General features: G+C 37.3%; 1 protein-coding gene and 1 non-coding gene across 4 annotated transcripts; one reads left to right on the top strand and one right to left on the bottom strand.

Moving 5' to 3' along the window:
- Nucleotides 1–295: 295 nt before the first annotated feature.
- On the top strand, nucleotides 296–22,058 carry LOC101854600. 3 transcript variants are annotated; one of them, XR_004859003.1, is made up of 9 exons: nucleotides 296–378; nucleotides 3,076–3,830; nucleotides 5,091–5,437; nucleotides 6,473–6,676; nucleotides 7,357–7,528; nucleotides 8,263–8,385; nucleotides 9,537–9,684; nucleotides 20,627–20,727; nucleotides 21,724–22,058. XR_004859003.1 is itself a non-coding variant. In XM_005106291.2 (8 exons), exons 2-8 carry the CDS (start codon nucleotides 3,508–3,510, stop codon nucleotides 10,751–10,753), a joined length of 1,533 nt encoding a protein of 510 aa, XP_005106348.1. In that variant the 5' UTR covers nucleotides 296–378; nucleotides 3,076–3,507; the 3' UTR covers nucleotides 10,754–15,128. The 3 variants fall into 3 exon arrangements, 2 of the variants coding, with proteins under 2 accessions (XP_005106348.1, XP_035827758.1); XM_005106291.2 differs by lacking the exons at nucleotides 20,627–20,727; nucleotides 21,724–22,058 and adding an exon at nucleotides 10,538–15,128; XM_035971865.1 differs by lacking the exons at nucleotides 20,627–20,727; nucleotides 21,724–22,058 and adding an exon at nucleotides 10,538–15,128 and having other exon boundaries at nucleotides 366–426.
- Nucleotides 18,154–18,227, bottom strand: TRNAI-AAU. The gene has a single exon. It is a non-coding gene; the product is annotated as a tRNA-Ile (tRNA).
- Nucleotides 22,059–23,990: the final 1,932 nt, after the last annotated feature.

Consider the following 23,990-nt stretch of genomic DNA (forward strand, 5'->3'; position numbering starts at 1 on the left):
CCTCTCTCTCTCTCGCTCGCTCGCTCGCTCGTTTGCGTTGCAGCGCTGTCAGTCAATTTTGAACACTAGATCTAGATCTACCAACCCAGCAAATTAATATAATCTAAGGCCATTATCCAAAAGGGCCTGGAACGTTTGTCTACCTATTTTTAAATTTAAAAAACACCTCTTAGATCTAGCGCGGTCAAAAATAATCAGAAACGAGATATTTTCGCACCATCTTGTCTACTGAAAACTGAAAACGTTTTTATTTGATTCATCGGCTAGTTGAGTCTTGTTTTGAATATAGCGGATCAAGGGAAATCACTTGCAAAATAAAACGAATCCATTGAGCCATTGAGTAGGTCTGAAGAATCTCTTTTGGAACGCTTGGTCTTGGTAGGCGACGACTCAGTGTTATGAAATTTAACTCCACTTTTTATATTGGTATTTATTATTTGTAAATTTCATGTTGTGGGTTTGGTTGTTCCAACAGACTAAGATGTCATTCTAGATTAAAATGGCAAATAAGGATTTCTAAAACAAGAAATGAACCGAACTCTGCAATCTTCAAGGAGCTGCCTACCTACTGATGAACTGCTCCTCTCCCGTCAGTGCCTGTGACTGTGGCTGGACTAAATTAACAAATTTTTTTTATATATCTTTTCACCTTCTGTAGGCTAGGGCTAGAGATCTACATTGTTACCCAGTCATTAGGGATGGTTAGAAAATCTTGATACCTAGATATACCTATCCCAACTATGAAGACGAAGATGTTGTTCTAGGTTTGTGTCTGAGATCCACAAAACGATCTTGTAATCTGATAGAAATTATATTGGTAATTGTTTACTTTCTCGCATTTAATTCCGGCCGCCCCTAGATCTAGATCTAGATCTAATCTAGATCTAGAATCTTTGCGTTGGGATTAAGAGTACGTAAACCACAGCAATTTCATCTTTTGTAGGTAGATCTAAACCTAAGTCTAGTCTTGTAACATCCCTGGCTTTAGAAGTTTAGCAGAGACCTTCCGTACTACTGATGTTGATGGCCAATGTGCCATATATATTCATAGAGTTCAGAGTGGTCCCTCGTTACGGAAGTCCTCCCCAGGAATTAAACGTGAGAAAGTAAACAATTACCATTAGATTAAGTTCTCATTGCTAGAGTCAGATAAAACTTGGAAGTGGACTGGGATCATTTGCACACACATATTTTGCTTTATTAATTGTGGATGAATTGCAAGCAAGAATTAATGAGTGATAAGTTCAATAAGCCGAGAGAGTGGTAAAAAGTACAGTTGAGTTTAATTATGATAATATTGAAATGAGGAATAATCCTGAAGTAGGCCCTTTTTCAGATGAAACACCAGTCTTATACGTAGTCTGTAGTGACTAGGTTCATGGCGTCCTGAATGTAGTTTGCAATTTAAGATTGATCTTGCTCACTCCACCCCCTACCCTTTTCCCTTTTGCTGTCTTCTTTTTTTCACCCCCTCCCACCCCTCTTCCCGCCTTGGCCTTCTTCCATTCTCCCTTGTTTCTTCGAATGACTTTTATTTGCAAATTGTCAAGCGTTGCCGGGTCCGCACACGAGAAGAGGATCTAAATCGTGTTCCGCATGCTGAGCGAGCGAGGCCTTGTTGACCGCGGCTGTTTTGCCGTACCCGCCTTCGCCTTCCGTAAATTCTGTTGCATTTGGACTACCACTGCATATTTTTCTCACTACTAGTATTTCTGTGCTGTTTCCTCATTGTCTTTGAGGAACCGTAGCATTTCAGTCATGGAATACCTCTCTGCCAGTGGTGGATGATTCAGAGCGCCGTGAACGTAGTCACTGAAATTTGTGAAGCACGCTGACAAAATGAGTTACTTCTCGGATTTGGGCCTATGGAAATAGATACAGATGAAGTTTTTACAATTTATAAAAGTATGAAATAATAAAAGGCATGTTGCACTTTAAGAATATATGACATCAATGGAAAATCTACAATTTCACCTATGTCGATTTTTGGCCAATATAATATCCATTTGTGGATCGCGAGAAGTAACTCATTTTGTGAGCTCGCGTCACATTTATTATCTTTATTATTATTCTGTGTGAAACAAACAAATAATTAAAATGTTGGGGGGGGGGGGGGGTTTGGGGGGGTTTTTGGGGGGGGGGGGGGGGGGGGATTCCCCCGTTTTGGCCCCCTAGAGTACGGGGGGATATCAATACTGACTTAAATATTGGTATCGATGTTCTATCCAAAAGAGAGCGAGAGATGCGCTGCTAGGTTTTTCAGTACAAAATGAGCTGTAATATTTCACTTGTTTTTAACAGGGGAGGTTTCAGGAGGGCTTGACTGCCTCCCCCCCGCCCCCCCCAACCAAATAAGAAAACGCCTGAATTTAACCATAATTTGATATTATAAATATTGCAATTAATTAGGTTTGATATATGTCACTCGCCGCGCAGTAAAACATATTGGCATGCACGTCGAAAAGTAATTGTTTAGAACCAGAAGTATCGTCAGTGGAGATAATACCCACACTTTATGGATCGTTGGGGCCAAAACAGGATTATTTTTATTCAGGACAATATATTGTTCAAATTTGTAACTTGGTGTCTTCAAAATTTTTTTGTCTTACTTTTCTTTCTATTAGCAAGCAGATAGACATTCATTTATAATGAGTTTGCTTTTATTTTAACCTGCCATGTTAGAAAGGCATGGAAGAATACAGCTATGGCACTCATGTTCATTCTAGATAGTGCAACAAGTGGCTACATTTCTTTGTCTTTAGCATTGGGCTCTGCTTTTGTGCTGTTTTGGATAGTATGCTAGCTCTCTGTTTCAATGAGTGTGGATACATCATTATTTAATTAAGTAGTCTTAGGTTAGGTCCAGGGGGAGTGGGAAATTGAGTCTGTGCTAGCTTTTTGTTTGTTTTTTCCCCCCTTGACTTCACAAGTACATTTTGTTCGTCTTTTCATTTTAGAGGCCAGAAAGAATTGTTCCTTTTTGAGGTTAAAAAAATAGACGTTATTAAGTTTTGCTTTATAGTACTGTTATCTTTTGCACTTTCATTGATTTAATGTAATACAATTTTTTCCCAGGTTGTGCTTGGATGTCCAAGTTTCCATGGGCACTGACTGTGAAGGATGAGGGCAGCATATGCCTCACTCTCAGAACATAGAACTCTGAATCAGCCTTGTTGACTTGACCACCTTCAGACTTTGTGTTTAGCTCACTGTTTACTACACTATGATACCATAGACTATGACATAAAGAATAGTATTGTTCTAATCGTACTTTCAGTAGCCAAGACTCTGATGCTACTTTTTTCTCATGATTTATGGCAATGATAATTTCTTAATTTCGTAATAATTTCATACTACGGAAATGAATGATATAATGGCAAAGAGTAGAAAAATGAGTTACAAATCATGGCAGCTGGAGCAGAAGACCTTGGATTAGAAATATGAATTTCCTTTAAGAAAAATAAATACAGTGTGAGGGCCTCTGGTAACTCATTGCTATCTTTCATAATGCATACCATCCACCAGATTGCAAAATATTCAATGAAAAAACGAAAGCGGAGCTTTTTGTCAGTGCTGTGCTGTGTTATGATCGTGTATGCTGGTGTCCAGTTCATGTATCTGAATGATGACTACAGCCCACTCCAGCTTTTGTCAAGCGTGGAAAATGAAGCCACCCGTTTAATGAGATTCATGGGTCAAGTCCATTTGCAGTGCAATGTCTCTCTGCCCACTAACAACGCCAGCACTTGGGTCCTGTGTCTTGACCAGGATGTTGGTCTCCATTTATGGAGTGACGAGACATACAAAGATGGAATTGTGTACTCAATAGGGTATGTTTTGTTCCTTAAAAGTCTCATTTGTGAAATGTTACAAAACAAATCTTTCTGTCAGAATTTCAGTTGTTTTACATTATACTCTCTCTCTCTCTCTCTCTCTCTCTCTCTCTCTCTCTCTCTCTCTCTCTCTCTCTCTCTCTCTCTCTCTCTCTCTCTCTCTCTCTCTCTCTCACTCTCTCTCTCTCCCCCTCCCCCTCCCGCTTCCATATTTATTGAAGTGTTAAATCTCGCCCGGCTGAAGGGTCCATGTTATGAGCAAGAACAAGCATGCAAAGATCTAAAAAAAAGAGTTCAGAGGTTAAAAGTTGTTCGACTGGAAAATCAAAATTTAACTATTTTCATATCATATATATTCCAAAAGGACTCTGAACTATGTAAATATACATTAATTTATTCAAATTAAAGTGGTGTCTGTGAGAAAATCTACTAAGTTACTGGCTCAAATAGTCACCATTTGGAATATTTTGGTTAGTTTTATTTCGTCACATAAAAGCCCCATCAAATATGAGTGTTATATGTTATCTCCTGTGCACCATGAATTGTAGTGTTCATGAGTACAGTTAATTATAACATTACGTTGAATGGCACTGTTCAAGACTATTGTGTAATGCGCATGATCACAGTTTTATAGCTTGTTCTATTTCACCTGTCCTTGTTTTAAAATTCTTGCTCATTTATTAATGTACCATGCCCACGAGAACTGGTTTTAAAAAAATATTTTTTCATAACTTTTGTGCTCTATTGTACGCGTATTATTTTCTTCTACTGGTTTTATTTTTCTGAATATATCAAATAATTATAATACCAGTGAAATGAGGGCGAATGACAGTTTTCATGTTGTTTTTTAAGACAAATAAAATCATCTGACTTTAGAGTTGTAGGTTTTTCTGAAGAACTTTTCTTATCTTGTCTTACAAAACCTGCAATATCTCCAAAAGTGATCAAAATATTTAGCTGATTTAGAATTGGAAAACCCTTGTGAATGTACCTTAATCTCAATTTCATAAACTGAAAACTGCAGAAATATAGATCCTTTTGTTAGGCACACACACATGCATAATATACGCATATGAAATATGTGTGTCAAAATTTAGTTTTTGTTTACATCAAATGACCATTTTTTGGCTTTCCAATTAGATCTACCCTGTTATATTCCTCTCTTTGATGTAAGTGCCAATTTCACATTCCAAGTTCTTAAGTTGAGTTGTAGAATGAGACATGAAATAGATCATATATTTATTTTTAAATCCACAGACCATCTCCTGACTTCAGTTTTGAAAGAATGGTGGCTGACAATTTGTCTCACCATTTGTACATCTTCTCTGCGCCAGTACCTTATAGAAACCAACTTATTCGCATCAGCAACACTACCAGCGTTTTTAAAGTCAACATAGTTCCCAATGACCCAGCCGATTTTGCCCGCAACTCGTTTGACACTCAAACTTTGAACTCGGTGATGTCCACCTTGAAGCATGGCCAGATTGATGTTCTGAAGTTAGACAGCAACGTAGAGGGCGTACAGTCATATGATGTCCTCCGCTTCCTGGTAGAGGATGGTATCCTCAAAAAAGTCAAGGAGTTGCATATTGTCCTGAAATTAGGTCAGTATTTACTTCCAGGTTGGTCTGTCTTAGTTAAGTCCCTCCCTCTATGTTACAGCCGAATTGTGAGGGATGGGTTCTGTAAGTTGAAATATATATATGATTCAACCTCTTTGGTAAGGCCAGTTCTCTAGTAGTATCTTTTGGAAAGCAAACAAAGATGTCTGCTCTTCCTGAAACATATATTTTCATTTCTTCCTTTTATATGAGTGGGGTTAGAGAGTACAATGTACTTGCGTAAATTGTTTTGTATCCTGTTTACTTCACTCTGTTGTCAGACTTTAGTCTCTCCAGTCTCTACATCATGACTGATATTGTTCCATTCTAATTTGATGAAGATAAGACTCTTTTTCATCAAGAGATCATGATGGACAATAATTTCCTCAACCTATGATTGTTAAAAAGCTCATATTTAAAGAGAAGAGAAGGAAGAGTTCGAATTTAAAAAAAAAAATTTAAGAAAGAAAAAATATTCAGCAAAATGCATATATGCATATATGCCCTTGCTTAATGCACTCTAATCCATCATAATCGATTAAGTCTCTTTTTCAAGGGCCATTGCTTTGATGCAGTAATGTAAAGTTGTTTGTTTTATGCTTGACGTTGGGTAAAACAAGATAGAATTCTTATTTGTTCCCTGTGTTGTTTCCTGTTTCCATTTTGCCTTTTTTTTTGTGAGATGAAAATATAGTATTATCAACTTTCCCTCTGTTCTCTTTTCACCTGAAATTTGTACCAGTTTTACTTTTGTTTGTTTTTTTTCTCAAATTTTATTCAATAATTTCTTATTTTCCCTGTGTCTTTGTCTAAATGTATGAAACTGAAAGTTGTGTTTGAGCCTGTTGTTGTTCCTCCTGACATATTTGTTCAAAGTTTTAATTCATTTCAGTTTCTTGTGCTGTGTACATTTGTGTCCTGGTGGAGATACAATTTTGTATGTTGCTTTTCTCATGGGTCTTTTCAGTGAGCAAAGTAACGCAATAGTTTAAAGTTTGCATCGAACATAAAAAAAAAAAATTCCTTTGCTTTTTTCAGATAAAGTGGAGGAGGATGACATCTACAGTTGGTACCGTGCCCTGTATGGACTTTTTCACACAGCTGGGTTTCGTTTGTACCACTCTTCTACCTCCGACCCTCTGTGTCTCCAAGCGACAATCATGGAATCTTGTATTTATTATATGTCCTGGGTGAGAAAACCCCCGCCTCACATCCTGGTCATGTACCCGCCAGCAATTGATGGTGAGTTGTCATTGTAATTTCTTCCCTTTTTTGGCTGACTTTCATCTTCATTTAACTTTGTAAATTTATATTTCTTTTAATTTTAATGTGCTTCTCTTTAAAGCAGAATATGTTCCATCTCTCTCATTTCATTCTTTAAAACCAGGCTGGCTGTAAGATTAAATGCTAAGTTCTTTTCTTGGATTATTTTAGAGTTCCTTTATTTTAAACAAGGAATTGCTGTCTGAATCTTCAATTTGCAACGCTAAATTTTAATTTTTAATTTTTTTATTTTTTTGTATGAGTATATAGTGGATTGTATACATAGAACACATGAAAAATGTCAAACAAGTTTAAGGAGCAGCAGCTTTTTGCTGAGTAACTTTTTTTGTGGGTTTGCATAAGATTTTTTAAAACTAATTTTAAAATGTGCTATAGTATGATAAGTGATGATGGTGCACATGGGCAATTGAATCAATAGTCTGACAGTATCTTCGAGTATGATGGTCTGTCATGTTATTTCAGTTGGTACACATGTATCATACCAAATGGTACAGTTATAAGTAAGGTAACTTTTCTTACTTATAATTTTTCCGCTATCTACTTCTTTTTTCAGATGCTGAAGCACGTTTTATCCCTACCCAAACATCATATGCTAACAGAGGTTACTCTTTCTCTTTGTTTTATTTGTGATCTTGCAGGTTCTCTCCACAATGAAGAAGATCGCATGGTTAATTTCTTAGAGCAGTCATCTTCTCAGGACCATAGATTTGTGCCAGTGCCCTTCAACTCAGGGGGACAGGGAATGAGTATCTTCATGCCTTTGACCTTGGCTCCTCGCAAATTTCGAGCAAGCTCAGTTTTCTTTTTTCAGTGAGTAAAGTTTTTAATTTCATGATAGCTTAATGTGTCAAAAAGTAATGGGCTCTAAGGTTGTTATTGTAGTGTTGGGGACTGCTGAAAACTCAAAAAGATTTTTTTATGAGGCTGATTCATTTGAGTGATTTGTAGCTACAAATGTGTGTTTGTTTTCTCAAATCAAGTCTTCCTGTTCTCTCTTTGTTGCTCTAAATTGTTCTAGTTATGTTTGTTTTTTTGGGACGATGTGCAAAACTTCACATGTCTTTAAGAGTTGTGTCTAAACTTGCTGCATGACATTTTGCATTTATGTCTTTCAAATCAAACTTTTTTTGTAATGTATTTGTCAGATGATGCTTTGTTATCGTTTTTGTTGTTAATGTCTGCAATTAAGTGCGTGTGTGTATATGTGAGAGAGAGTGTGTGTGTGTGTGTGTGTTTCATTCGGCCCTGTTGAGACCTACAGCCATTGATGGATTCTGCATCATGAAGTGGGACAGATAATAAAAGGTCACCTCCTGAGCAGGAAAAAGTTTAATTTCTACATCACAGAAGCTAAAGGAGGCAGAGGTAGGTAGAGAACCTAAACAGATGGGTAATGGAGAAAAATCATGGTAACGTAGCTTTTTTTAAGAACATCCAACAAAGGAATGAATGGAGAACCATGATCGCTGTTGTCTGCCTCTGATTTGGAGCTTGATGCTGATGGTGATGGTGTTAACCTTTGCCTTTTCTCTACATCTTCACAGAGGCCAGAATGATATGCCTGTGGAGTCTGTGCCAGGTTCCAAAGGTATCCACTGCCAGGCCTACACACTCAGCTATGAGATTACAAATGGCAACTCTCTCACAGTGTACCAGCGTAGACAGTCGTAAGTTTTTGTTTTTTTTCATTATCTGTCTTCCATTCAAATTCAGTTGATGTCCAAGAAGGCCACCCATTGTCAAGAAGAAAAGTGGTTGTCTTTGACCTGTGGATGTCTTGGGTGGGATCAGTGAAAATGAGGGTTAAAATGAAAAGATAAAAAAATCTTGGGATAAAACATACATACTAATGGGCAGCCGCCACTCGATGAAGGAGCCAAACTTTTGTGTTTCTGATGGAGTTAACAGAGGGACCACCAATGTCAGTTGTGATTCATGTGTGGTCAGCAAATGGTTCTGTTCTGAGAAGAGCTGATGGATTATGACGGTTTGCTTTAAATTTTGCATGCCTCATTCATCAGCACCTGAAAACTTGTTTCCAACTGATCAGCTTGGTCAATCAGAGAAAGGCACCAGTAACCTCGCTTATGCAAAGTGTTGGTCAGCAAGTAGACAATTTGTTTGAGGGATTGGCAGTAGTGAAAGGTGAATAGATTACAACTGCTCATCCACAGCGTTACGGGCCGATGTATCAGTTATGGCAACTCCTCGGACAAGGAGAGATTTTCAAGATCATCTTGGTCAGGTCTTTGAGGCTGTTGGTTGGTAAAATTCAGCAGTCAAAACCGCTTTGAACAGGTTGTCTTCTTGGGCGGTGCCATTATTTAGAGAAAAAAATGCAAGGGGAAAAGAAGTCATTTATACAAATGATTGTCTTTTGTGGCTCTATCTGTGTAGGTTGAAGATTGTAGGCCTTCTTTTGATGAACTTGAAAGTTTTAAAAATACAGCTCTGAGTTTCAAGTATCTGTCATTGTTACAAGGGCTTGACGTTATTAGACAAAAAGAGCTGAAGTTTATACTGACTGACTAAAACACGAAAGCTCAATTTCTTCTTGGATTTTTTTCTCTGTGTTAGAATTATTGTATTTTCGATATTTGTACTCTCTACAAAATGTAGTCAATTGAACACGTTTATTTTGACTTATATGTTTAGTCTCATACACTCGCCTCTGGTTGCATAATTTTTTCTAAAATATTCTGATGAAAATGTACCACTGATAGTCTGTACTAGCTTAAAGTATATTGTTACTCTCCTTGGAGTTGCTTTCCTGTTGGTAAACTTTTATCTCAAATTCTTGCTGTGTCATGTTTCTCAGGTCATCCAGAGAAGAAGCAAAATGGGAAGAACTGACCACGTCAACATGGCTGAAGCTGCTAAAAGAGTCGGGTGCCAACATTTTGGTCCTTAACATAGTCCCAGGCTGGACACTGTTGTCTCAACTTTCATATCATGGCATTCCAAAGGTAAGTGTGGCTAACTATTTTACACATATCTACTTAACTTACCGTTTGTTGTTGATATCACTTTCTATGTTTGTCATTGTTCCTTTTTATAAAATCTCCTTCTGCTAAAAAAGAAAATCATGCTGAGCGTGCTCTGCCTTCAAAACCTCTTTATTTATGTCTTGTAAGACATTTAACCCAAAATATAAAGTTGCAAGCTTTTTTCATCCATGCTCTTACCTGTAATTGCTATTGATCCAGCATTTTGTTTTGAGTTTTGTCTCAACCGCCCAGTGCCATGTAGTGGTAGTTGCAGGTTTTCTGGGTGGTTGGCGGGTGTTCTGGTGTGTTTGTTTTAGTAGAGGTTTTACGGCACTCGCAACTGCATAAGGTCATATGAGCGCCAGAAGATTAAAGGTATTACAAGAGAGTAACAAACATAAAAAAGAAGAAGGGGAGATAATAACGATAGATGTTTGATAGGAAACAAGGATCAAACCACACCAGATCTGGTGTGGTTTGTTCCTTCCTATTCAAACATCTACCATTTTTATCTCTCCTCCTTCCTTTCTTTGTATGTTACCTTCTAGTTAGTCTTCTAAACTTTGGCACTTAAATGGCCTATTTTTGTTGCATTTGTCTTAAAACTTAAGCTAAAGCTAAAAAGTAAAAAGGCTTTTGTCTCAGATTTTTAGGTATTTCATGTGTGGTCTTGCTTTCTAGTGTCAGTCTGAAAGGGAAGAGATTAAATTTTCAGGTGCTGGAGGCTCACACTTTCAAATTATATCCCGTAGTCTCCTCATAAAAAGCTCACAAGTGGTGTTCAGATATCCCCTTCCTCCTTCTAAGACATGCTTTCAAAATTTGTCCTCAGTACCTGGATGAGGTTGTGATCAAAGATCCCATGTTCTCTGCCGGCTCAGCCGTCAAGCAGCAGCCTATGTATTTGCGCAGGAAGTACAGCGAGATGAAGAGGCTGGAGGAGTTCGGTCTGCGGCTGACTCAAGTTGGCAAATTTCCGGAGAACACGCTCAAATTTGGGACACAGGAAATGTACTGGCTTTACTTTGTGAGGAAGACTGTACTCTGATGTTGAGTGGTCCCAGTGTTGTTTCATGTCTTTATTGTCAGTTGAATCTATAGAGGCCAGCATTTAGCCTAAAAGGCATCAGTACTTTGCCATAGCACAGATGAAGATGGAACCCTATTGGCGTACAGGCAGGATGGGACAAATGATTTTAAATAAAACAGTTCCTATGAATATGATATGCTCCACATGGTTATCTTGATAGTAAAAGGCTTTTAATTTCGTGTCCATACCACTGCTGTTGAGCACAAAAAGACATGAATTATTGTATATATTTATACATGTGTACTGACAGTGCAATTGGAACATACTTGTTATACATATATTTATGGAAACTTTTGGCCCATCCTGTGTATGAACTCGTGGTTTATATATTTATTCTGTGCTCCTCACATACCTCACAGGTATGACGTGCTGTGCTTTATGGAGAGAAGCTTAAGAAAACGCCAGGAAAAACAGCAATAGTTAAAATGTTCTCAAGTTTGTGCCTTTGGGCGAATTTATTTACATTGTACTTTTAATTCAATATTTCTGAATTTTGAAATGAGCAGGGCCTTTTCTCGCCTATCGTGTTACTACAGTTAAACAACAGCATTGTTTCAACAACATATCATGCTCTTGAAACAGAATAATGTGGGGACTGTGGGAGAAGTTCTACCCATAAAAAAATTTAGATGCTTGAATAGTGTATTGTGGTGCAGTACCACCTAACTTTCATAACATGCTGTGCTATGTTGGTAGAGAAGCCACTGGTGTGTGCTCTATGGGCTTCCACAGCTTCTCACGTACAGCCAGGAAGCGCATGTGATGCCATGCTTTATGTATTTTTAATCTCTGTAGGCTTTGTAATGTGGGTGAAGTCACTATGTTGTATTTATGATGTGAGAGAAAGGGTTTGTAGTTGCTTCAAAGTGTGTCCTCCTCTTAGAATGATCACATTAAGTTTAATGTGATTTGATATACATGTGTATGGGAACATGAATGCATATATGCCTTGGGGTAAGTTTGTCTCTGAATGTATCTTTTTATGGTTTAGTTTGTGCAATGGTAAAATGATAAAATGTCTTTAATACTTTCACTACCAGTATTGTCCTTGTTCATATACATGCACATTCACAAAGCTTCATTACATAAGCGTCTTGTAAACCTCCACTTTGATTTTCACTCCACCTGTCAAGAACTTTTGAGCAATGTCCAAAATTAAGCTGAAATTGTGTTATGTTGTGTGTGGAAATTTAAAGATTTGAAAGTACCTAAATGTTTTGTGAAGAGATAAATATGTTTTGATTTATAAGAACTTCTAAGCTGCTTTTTTTTTTACAACCATAAATGAAAAAGAGGAATAAGACCAAATGGTTCCAAAGGAAAGGGCAAAGGTGCAAGATTCAGTCACTTTTCATATCTCCGGTTATCACTGATTGTTATCGTACTAAATGGGCTTCCTAAATCCTGAAATCACTCATCTACAGATGAAGCTATTGTGCCACAGTATAAGATAGGATGATTTGAATCTCGATTAAATGCCTAGTTATTTTTACGTGATGTTTTTCTTCGACTGTCAGAATGATATAATGGTGCGAATGATATATTGATATGAAATTAATGTCGTGTAAACTTGCGTTCTTTATCTCAGTTTATCTGTGGGAAGTTGGTGCTGAAAAAAGGGACAGTTAATGTACTACTGTGACTGCAAAGAGATTCATTCTCATTCCATGATGAGCATTTTTTTCCCCAAAGTATGAGAAATAAAGAATGACAGAAAATATCAGGCATAATCATTTTGAACAAAAAGTACTTCATCAAGCAACTGTAAATAAAAACTCACATTATCATCTTCTGAATCACTTTTAAGTCTCCATTTGTTGATCTCTTTGGTCATCATCGACGGATTGTTACAGGCACAGTTGCTATCTGACTTCATAGAATCTGCTGTGTTTTGCTGGTAGGTTCCTGTTGCAGCAGGAAATCAGTGAAAAGGACCACAAAACTGACATTAGCTCTCGTCTCCTCTTCGTAGATGAAAGCGAAAATGTTGGAAATTAGTCTAGAAAAGAGTTTAATAGAAATAAAAGCAAAGTGAACATGGTGCCAACAATGCAGGGACAGACTCCGTTCTCCCTGCACTTGAGTGACCATTGTTGATGCTGTTTGAGATGAAATGGGGAGAATGAGTTGAATAGATTGGTATTACTTCCACATCCTACAAATTTGGTCTCTTGAGGAAATATGCGAGTCTTTCGGGAAGATGCGGTGCTGTAAGCCATGGGGAAGTCACTCTGTTCTGTATTATTATATGTCCTTCACGTTTGATGTAAATTATTTTTTGTTTGTTTGTTTGTTGGGGAGGGGTTTTTTTTTTTTCTTGTTTTTTTTTTGGGGGGGGGGGGTAATTGTCTTTTGCAGGCATTTTAATAAGTTATTTATTTTATATTACTGTTCAGTGCAATGTACTTTTCATTATGTCGCTGATGGTCTTGTTTATTTTGTGAATTGTTATTGTACATGTATGTTTTAGGGGACAATAATTAGAACTTGGTGGGCTGGAAGTATTTATTTTTTCAACAGAACAGTTTAGTAGAAGTGAAATGGTCTTTGCTGTGTTTTTGTATTACTTTTAGTTTACAACATTCTCAGTTATTTACCGTCATGTGGAGGAATTTGTCTCTTTTTCAAACCCTCTGATTCTCTTCAAGACCAATGTTCTGTGAGACTTACTTTATTATATTTCTCCAAAATTATTTTCTTCACAACCATGCATCATAATGTGCACCATTTCATGGCTTATACTTTTGCAAATGTTTTGTTGTTATTGCTCTTCATATCCTGCGGAGTCACAGAGTCATTGTCAGCAGTCTTTTTGCATCCAGTTGTTTAGTGTACAGTGGAATCTGCTCAAACCTACAAAAATAAAAGTATTACAAGTTTTCTACAGGCATTTTTTCTTAAGTTTTCTTATTGCAATCTATTTCAAAGAAAATTCTATGTACCATGTTCTCTCCTTAAACCGAAGTTTGCTGAATGGCAGATTTTCCTCAGCTTGGTCAAGTTTTCGGTTTAGAGAGAGATTCCTCAAATAGAAATAGAAGAGGAAAAAAACTACTAGGGATTTCATTTTCTTTCGGTTTACTGCTTTTTTTGGATTAACCAAGTTCAGGTTATCCAGACTCCACTGTATATAAAATGTGGCCTGTTACTTTTTGTTTGATCAAAGACAGGAGTTATTTTATGCAAGATTATTTGAAGGAGACTCTGCTATCTTCCTCTGCACTATGTCTGCAATTCCAGCTACATTGTGAATTTTTAAAAAATTAAATGTGTAAAACACTTAACTTTCTCCTTTTCAACCCAAAGCCTCTCAATGTTCTTTTCACCTGCCCTATAAGCAGGTAAATTCAAGTAGTTGGTGCTGTGCAGCTATGGACCTTTTAACTTGCCAGCTTCCTGATACGTATTGTAGTTAATCAAAATTTTACCTACTTTGCAGTGGGCACGTAAACAGTATTTGAATTGCCCTGGCTAAAGAAGATCATGTATGAACAACATTGTACAACGAAGAAAATCAAATCAAAGTTCTCGTTCCCTTATCCCCAGTTCTCACTGCTGGTTTTCAAGTATTGCTGGCAGCTGGTCTGCATTTTTTCCTTTCTCTCTACGGCCATTTTTAAGTAGATATGTCATGTAGCCCCACGTATGTATCATTTATAACTTTTAAGAAATTGTTTAAACTGTAAGACTGCTCCTGTGTGGATATCCATGTTTTGTTTGAAAGTTGTGAATATTGATTTAACGGGCACAGTTAATGGATAATTATTTATTGTCGTATTTTTCGAACCGTGTAACTGCATTATAAATAGAAAAGCAGGTACATTTTGTGCTCATAATTTTCATTATTTGTGTGCGTGATCATACAGTGAGACTGTGACAGAAGCAGTTGCTCGTAAATCAAAAAAGCATGTGTGATGATAGCGATATTAATTTTTATATATATATATTGCTAGTGTGCATAAATTTGTATGAGTGAGCATTTGGTTTCAAGTTTTTAACTATGGCAGATAAAAATGTATTATTGTTGGTGTCAGATGCAAATGGGTCATGTCCATGCAAGCTAATTTTTCAGGAGCAAAAAAACTGCATACTGCATTACATTTAGGAAAAAAATGAAAATTTGGTCACTATGATTTGTAAATGTGTTTGAGGAATATATGTTTGCATTGCATTAAGTTTGATATTACACCCCCTTTTGGAAGATTTTATGAACGAAACAAAGGTGTTTAAAAAAAGAAATCTCAGACACGGCCACTTTGCTCCTGACACTATTGTTATGGTACTATTGGATCGTAGAATAAATACTTTTTATTGTGGAGAAACTCCAAAAAAATATTGTGTTTTATTGTTGTCTGTTTATCTGTCAGTCCAGTGATACAAGTTCAAAAATGAGGATTTCCATAATGCACTATTAAGATGCCAACAATGGAGATTACTGGTGTAGAGCAGCCAGAAAAGAATTTTGATTATAAAATTACACTTTACTTTATATGCTGTTGAGCGTACAATCAATGGCTAAATTAGTACAATAGCTCATAGAAGCTTCCAGAATGCATTTTCTCTGTTTGTCATAGTCTAGACGGCTTTAAAGTCTGAAAAGGGGCTCTTGTGGTGTAGAGGTACGTTTTTCACCTCTCGACGGAAAATTTTCTTCTCTAAAATTTTCTCCTTTCACCTCCTTTCCTGCTTTCTAACCATGTTCTATCGTCTGCTTTCGTCTCTACTTTCTGCCTTCAGCCCCCCCCCCCCCTCTTTTTGCCCCCTCTGGGCTCCTGACTCTTTCTGCAGCCTATCTACTGCTACTCCTTGGCTGCTTCTTACTGCTCTATTTCAACAACACCCCTGATATTAGGGTAGGAAAGGTCTAACACCTAGCCTTCTTGGATAAGGATGAAAATTCTCAGAGGTCCCATGTGTAAAATGTGCACATTATTAAAAGATCCGTTGATGGTCCATAAATCGATAGGAGTAGGCTTCGGCCACCACGCGGGCAAAATTCAAAATTAATTCCTACCTAACTGACCAGTGCACTCATATTATGACCTTATGCAGTTGCGAGCGCCATAAACAAATCTTACAACCTCCCCCCCCCCAAATACTAATAATTTTTTAAGCTGAAAGAACTGAGTTTAAATAATTTCAGTTCTCTTCCTTTAGCTCTGAATAAAATGTCTTGACAGTTACAAAAGAGGATTTTTTTACAACTGCACTTTAATCCCAGTCCAATAAACATTACAAGCCCACCGACAAGTCAAAATAAAAACTTTCCCACACTTCAAGCTGATGAAGGCTTCTAAGTACAAGTGTGTGATCTTGATGTGTAACAAGTTTGCACTCTCTCTCCCTCATCATAAATACACTGTACAATGTATGTTCTCTGTGCAAAAGGGTGCTTTTTAAAATTTAAACATGTTTAGTTAGTTTCTTTAAACATAATGAGATTTAACAGGATCAAGTCTTTACATGTATAAATAAATGGTCGTTTTTAAGCACAAGGCGGCTATCCTGGAAAATCGAAAGAAAAGTTTTTAGACCCTTGTTCAGTTTCTTTCAAAGACAAGGACAGTTTTCTCAATAAACAAACTAATACATGTATACCCACCAATGAAACCAAACTTCTCCTATTGGTAGTAGGGTAATGCCCACTTGGTATATGGCAAGATTACTGGAAACACTCGAAATCTGGGTTAGCCCGCTTGTCCTTAAAAGCAATTTTTATGAGACAAATTCGATGTTTACTACTTCTGCTGAGTCTAGCACACACTCGGTGAAACAGGCACATGGTGAACAGATTCCCTTGTTCTTATAAAGTTACAGTGCAGTCTGTCTATAACGACCTTTTATATAATGACATCCTGTGTACAGTGACGTGGTGCCCAGGTCCCGGTTTTTTCTTTATTAAATATATCATTAGTAATATTTTGGTTGCCTCTCTATACTATACCGACAACTTTCTATAAACGACATTTTTTTCTGGTCCCGACGATGTCGTTGTAGACAGGCTGCACTGTATAGATTCTAATATATGTGCCCTTTCATAATGCAGTGGAGTCAGGCATTTGTCAGTCTGTCGGACAGATTCTGTGGTCTGTCGGCATAATATGGAGTTATTGGTAGGCTATATTCTTAAGCCTGTTTATTTGCCCTGATTTTGATGAAAACAATAACCATCTATCATGATTAGAAGCCAAGGTATTTGTGATTTGTGATTGAAGAAGGTATACAGAGGTTTCCCAATGTTAGGGGTAAAACCGCCAAACTATGATGACTTCCAAAGCTTGCGTGTCCTTGGAAGTTGCAAAATGACCTTTTTGGGGGTCTTAGATTAATTTTTTTCTGTAAAATTCACACGGAAATGTGTTTTTAAATTACGGTACCATTAATTATGGTGTTGAGCCAAAATTTCAAAAGAATTGATAACAATTGTCTCTTGGGCTGAAAGTTATGGTTTCTAAAGTTTCTTTAATTTCACTTTTTTGATGAGAGCCTGATTTTACTTTGATGCCACACAAAATATTTGTACATGCAGAAGTTTTTTCATTGCGTAGTTCTATGAATTTCACTCATGTAGATCTACGTCTGTTTCAAATAAGATGCATCATCATCATCACCAAGTGCTATATCGATATCTGGGACAGACATCGGCATTCATGGTTCTCCATTCATTCCTTTGCTCGGATGCTCTCAAAAAAGCTACATTATCCTGATATTTCCCCGTCACTCATCTCTTTTTTAGGCTGTCCAAGTAGGTTAAGCTATGGGTGTACTCCCGCACCTTGTTTGCCTTCAATTTAGCCAATGCGAGAGCTTGATCTAGATGTTCCAAGCTTTTTTTATGTTTATTTTATTACAAAGATACATTTATACAAAAAAATTAAGGACCTGAAAATCTGTTCGCTTTGTGCGTGTATCACCATGTGTGTATATAGATAGGGCCTATATGTTCACTTGTCGATGTAGGCCTATATACGTGCTTGTCTTATCTTACAACCCAAAGTCTGAGTTTTCTAAGAATTTACTAATTGATAGGCCTACACCGTGGTGAGTCTTCATCACAGACACACAGTAAAAGAATGAAAAAAAGAACACAAAAATAAATCTCAATATAAGCTGTCCGTAGTAGACAGTCATGTCCTTAACTTAACACCTCAGATTTTAAATTATTAATTATTCGTTCAGCACTGATTAACAAAATCACAAATTGAATAATCTACAACCCATTTTACCATTAGCAAAAACAAAAAATAATAATACTTTCAATCCTTCAGTAATTATAATAATATAGCAAACCAGTTGTTGATAAATCTTTCTGTTGAATAAAAAAAGCTGTTTAGGAAAAAAAGACAAAAAATTGAACCTGGCCAATATGGGGCTCGAACCCATGACATTCGCGTTATTAGCACGACGCTCTAACCAACTGAGCTAACCGGCCACGCTGACGGGTGGTGACTAATAAGAAATATATAGTTTATCATGCTTTTACGCCTGACAAATAAAACAATTATTTTATTAGAGCTATTTTGGAGACGATTTGATCTTGGGGTGTTCATTCTCATTTAAATTTACGTTTTTTTCCCCGTTTTTAGGCGTCATTAGTATAAAACCAGTAAACATGCATGTTCACGTGAAAAAAGCAACAAGGGAGACAATGCATTAATGTTGTGAATTTTTTTGTCTGACTTCCCTGATAAATAGAATTGGGGGGGGGGAGGGGGTTCAACTGAACACTGAACAGGGCATAGGCTTGAAGTACAAGGGGGTAACTCTATGGAACAGGGTGACTTACGGAGTAGCCTACCAAAATAACATTGCTTTTTAATCCATTTGTCCCCTTCTTCGTTCTGTCCGAGTTGGTCGATAGTTTGCCCATCGAAGTTAATTTACCTTCTTAACCCCTTCATTGCTGAGGCGTTTCCATCTACGCTTGTACAGGAAAGATAATACCGTATTCCATTCAATTCAAAACATGAATTAGACAATAAACCCATTCTTTCTACAATTTCTATTATGAGAATAAAGTGCACAAGTTGTAATTGCATGTTAAAACCTCCTCTTGGCTTGTAAATAAAAAAGACAGCGAACCAGTTTGGAAAAACTATATTAAAGTGAGTATAACTGATACGTCAACACAGCAGTGAGGATAAATCTTTAATAATAGTAATAGATTAATTTTAGATTCTGACGTACTGTTGTTAATAATGCTAAAGGCCCTGCGCATTCTTTATTCATCCAATTCCACAAAGGAGCTGACTCCCGGCCGATGCTTTAGTTTTAACCTAGACCTATGGGTAGTCAGTGTTGATCTACGTTTGCAGTCACCGTTACTTGTGACTCAGCTTTTATTTTTATTATATTTTTTTTACTATTAAAAATGTATAGGTTATAGTTATAGATCGAATTATAATATAATATCATTATTGCAGTCTTCGCCTAAAATCACACCGCCTACAATCCCGGTTCGCGTTGACTTATTGATAATATTTATAAATGCTGATTTTTTAATGGTACAGTTGAGTCTTTTCAAAAGGCCACCTGTCCAAGAAAATCACCTGTATAAATTATGTCCACTTCCCACTTCCCCTCATGCTTTTTTTCTATACCTGGAGGTGTCATCTCTGGCTCAGAGGTTGACATGCATTGACCTGCCAGTGCATTAAATTCTCAAATAAATTTTTGCTTTGTACCCTCATTACATCGAGCCCAAAGAAGGAAACTTTCTGGATGTGGAGACAGGAGCAGCTGTTGGAACACACATAGGTAAATTATTGAGATGTGGTATAACTGTATGCAGCCATACCAAGGCATAGGCCTAGCAATAATTATGTATTTGTAAAAAAAATAAAATCCAGTTTTGGGGTTTCATTGATTTGTTACGCAAGTCTCAACCAGTTCCTTCCTGTGTCAAAGCAAAGGCACGATAATGTTTCCACATCCAAAATATATGTAGTTTTCATGCCCCCTTCAACACTGTGAGGTTATTTGATATTTCTGAGACAGGGCCCAGGAATTTCACAACCATTTCCAATTTGTTATGAGCCAATTTTAAGGGATTTGAGAGTCTAGTCTTGAAACCTCCCTGAACAACTTCATTTTTAGAAGATCACATGGGTGGTCGGGGGAGTGGGGTGATTGAGGGTCATGTACCGTACAACGTTGCTCATACCCAGTGCACGTGACTAATTAGAATCATCAAGTACAGTTGGGGCCAGTCAAGAGTTTCTTCATGGTTGAGGAGAAAAGCTACGAACTTGGGGAAATACTATGACTGAATTCAACTAAACTTGAAAGTGATCATCAAAATTAAACATGTTTATTTTCAAGGCTGCGAGTTGACTCGGTTGTATAGTACTAGAATGGTAGCTTTTGCCCCATCTATGAAGGGAAATCAGGCTGGCCCTGGCTCAGTCTAATGAATCCAATTGGCAGTGAACACTGGGTATTAGATTGATATCATTGAGTTGAGCGAGGTGGCGAAGGGACAGGCATGAAGCAGCCAAAGAACTCCCACCCATGTCCTGAGATTGACAGGTAGTTGCAAGACTCTCTCTTTTTAGGTGCATGAGGGAAAAAAGAAATGAAAAGATCTTTTTTTTCATCCGTGATGCAGTTGCACACATTCATGGTGTACAGATTACATTGCTCAGTGTGAAATGCTCATTTCAACTCTCTAAGGTTATTTATGTCTGGATTTAGTGTTCATTCTTGACAGGAACAAGTTATATAGCGTGTGAGAGTCTTTAAAAAAGTCCCCAAAACAACCCAGGTCAAAAAGCCCCATTGGGGATTTGAACTAGAGCCATCCATTCTGTTTTCTCTGATTTTTCCTTCCAGACACTCACTACTTGACTTTCGGTCAGAGCTGCCACCTGCATGTCTTCCGTGCTGCGTATTTTGTCTGTGAGATACGCCCTGATACCCAGGCTATCCTTGAGGTAAACAGTTTTTTCTTCTCCGTTGCTGACCATCATGATGCATATTTTGTGTAAAGTAAACCCTGGCAACGTTGTATTTAACTGTCTATGATGTGATGTGTTGTACTTTATCAAGTAGAATATGATGATAATGTCAAGTAGAATATGATGATAATGTTGAATTTATTAAGAACAGTGTGGTGATCATGTCGAGTTTTATGAAGTACAATATAGTGACAACATCATGTAATCAAGTACTTACATATATAAAAGCCAAAGATTAAAGATGTTAGAAGAGAGTAACACATTTTGAAAAGAAGTAGAAATATGGACGATATGTCTCAAAAGAAATAAGGAGCAAACCCAACCAGAGCGCCAACCTGCACCCACCAGGAAAATTGAAACAAAAAAATTCTTAGATGAAAGTGAGACATTGCGGGTGTTTGATTAACTACCATTATCCCGAATTGTACTTGATTTAACAAGACTTGATTTTTTAAAAATGTACAACATAATCGACACATTATACGTGATTTGATATAGATCTAGTGTTAGTATGGCTGTTTTCGTCTATGCAGACAGTCAATTTAGCTTAAGATGGTCTCAAGGTTGTCTTCATGCAGCTTCTTTCATGGCTTATTCTTCCTATGTTTGAAGTGCAGGTTCTGTCGCAGTGCTCCCATGTCAGTGACATGGATGGAAGCCCTGTATTTTCGCTTGGGGGGGGGTTCTTCGTTGGCGCTTCTCAGCCTGATTGTTTCTAAGGCTGTCCTCAGCTATTTTTTCTCAGATGCTAACTTCTACTCCAAGCTTAGATAAACTATTTGATTTCCTCTTGGTCTCTTTCCCTGGGCAAGTTCTCCACAGAAAAGTTGCTTCGGAATCCGGTTGTCGTCCATTCTCTTGACATGGCCCAGCCACCTCAATCATCATTATAGTTTATCTTAATTTAATACCATCTTATCATTATTTATCATTATGATTTGTATTTCATTATATCATAATTTCGTCTTTCAGGCCCCTGGCACTGGTCATCCCGCTCTCTTCACGGACTCTTTCCTCACCGTATCTCAATCTTATCTGTGTATCTTTGTCGTTGTATTTAAAGTAAATCAATCATAGCAAGAAAGCTAAAATAACTCTTCGTCATTGTATTTAAGTAAATCAATCATAGCAAGAAGGCTAAAATAACAAGAGGGTAAATGCATTGATTTCTATAAGGCTTTAGCATGAACATACAATACATGTATTACTCTTTTGGTGAAAAAACAAGAAAAGATATTTATTTCTTCCTCACTTCCGGCATACATGACGATGCAACTGATGCATATAATAAACCATCATATATGTCATATTTTTTACCCAGAAGTGCAAGCCATAAGAAGTCAGGGAAAAAACTATCTTAGTGGTGATGATGTTGTTGTTGATTGTGTTAGTGTTGTTGTTGTTGTTGTCGTCGTTGTTTGTTGCTGTTGTTGTTGTTGTTGTTGTTGTTGTTGTTGTTGTTGTTGTTGTTGTTGTTGTTGGTTGTGATGGTGTTGTTGTTTTTGTTGTTGTTGTTGTTGTTGTTGCTGTTGTTGTTGTTGTAATAAAGAGGTAGAGGAAGCATCACTGTTGTGGTTGCATCAGGGGTGACATCGCCACCATGTCATCACCTGGTCACCTCTTTGTCGTGATTTCCTCTTCTATGGAAAGCACTGTGCACTTTCTGTGTTCACAGTGATGGTATTGTTACAACAGATCGAGAAATTGTCTAAGGACGACTATGATACCATTTATATTCTTAATTTGTAAAATATATGTCAAATGTGATGGTAGTATCGAACTTACCTTAACGTGACGGTTGCATTACATGAAGTAAAGTTAAGAACAAGTCCCCTGTTCTCTCCCTGGCACAAGGACCGTGTTGTTTTATTAAAAACGGTTCTGCGCGACATACAGGAAAACCGAAATGCGTATTTTTAGTATAGTCCCGTGGGCAGTGTATCAGGACAAAATGGAAAGAAAAAATGCATGAGAGAAGCCATACATTCCTATTTACAGAGAGATAAAAAAAAAATAAGCACAAAAGTCCACGTCTTTTTAAAAATTGAATTGACTTCCTTTGGACTATGCACAGAGTTACGTTTTGGGAATGTAAAAACACCCCTATGATTCATGAAGATTTTGTAGATAAAAAAAACAAATAGAAAGATACCCATTAAAGCTATTGCAGGTTATCTCTTTAGATTAAGATACTCATTAGTTGCTCTGCACAAGAAAAACAAGTAGATTTAGCCGTTCAATCACGTTTTTGGGGTTCTAAAAAAAACTACCCCTAAGATGGGTGACGTTTGGGCAATGGCTCAGCTTTCCTCGACAAAGTGTAAGGTAAATGTACAGAAACCATCAAATTCAATGAAATAAGCTTTTACTTCCAGTAAAACAGGACATGAATAATTTTTTTAAATTACAGTTCAAGGGAAAGCGCTTAGACATTTAGGTGCTGCACTGCTTCATTAATAATATACAGTATATATTCTCTTTTCTCTACAATATGTAGTGTAAAACGTAGAGAGAAACCATCAGCCTAGGGATACAAAACAAGTGGATTAAATTTTGGTCATCTTTTTATGGCACAAAGGCTGTAATGCTACCCAAAGGTCGGTAGTAAAACACTTCCTTATCACACTATTACCAAAGTGAGACTCTCTCTCTCTCTCTATCTCTCTCTCTCTCTCTCTCTCTCTCTCACTCTCACTCCCACTCCCTTTCTCATATCCTGCGATTAATGCACTTCCACTAGTTTCACTTGGTCAATCGTGTATACCCGGTTGTTTTTGTTTGTTGTTGTTTTTTCCGCCAGCGTCTCGAATTCGTGATTCCGCCATTTTTTTTAAAATGCGCAAATTTCGATTGAAGTGTTAAAAGAGGCACTACATGCATGACACTCGATTACTCAAATTGGGAATTCAAAACGTTCGCAAAAATCGAAATAGGCAAACTGCGAACTGAAAAAAGAGAGCGGAAAAAACCCAACTGGTACCGGTATACAATAGACCGATACATGTATATCTATATAATTGTAGGTAAGTCCCAATACTGGATTCACAATGGGAACTTTGGCCACATCAGCTTATACCTTCGTCTCCCTCCACTGGTCTGAAGAGAAACAAGGATTTCTAATCCATTAATGGGCTAGAAATGCTTGGACCAGCGTCCCAACATGCGAGTCACTGGTTGTTTTACATACTTACTTTCGGAAAAAGATGCCATCGAAGTAGAGGGGCTGATAGGGTAACACC

Source organism: Aplysia californica, unplaced genomic scaffold (genome assembly GCF_000002075.1).
Source record: "Aplysia californica isolate F4 #8 unplaced genomic scaffold, AplCal3.0 scaffold00524, whole genome shotgun sequence".
Lineage (NCBI taxonomy): Eukaryota > Metazoa > Mollusca > Gastropoda > Aplysiida > Aplysiidae > Aplysia > Aplysia californica.

Bases quoted from the DNA above. Each gene is read 5' to 3' on its own strand.
- LOC101854600 (XM_005106291.2), top strand. From the start codon at position 3,508: ATGCATACCATCCACCAGATTGCAAAATATTCAATGAAAAAACGAAAG. The intron at 7,529-8,262 runs GTGAGTAAAGTT...ACATCTTCACAG, and splicing joins AGCTCAGTTTTCTTTTTTCA to AGGCCAGAATGATATGCCTG. The intron at 9,685-10,537 runs GTAAGTGTGGCT...ATTTGTCCTCAG, and splicing joins CATATCATGGCATTCCAAAG to TACCTGGATGAGGTTGTGAT.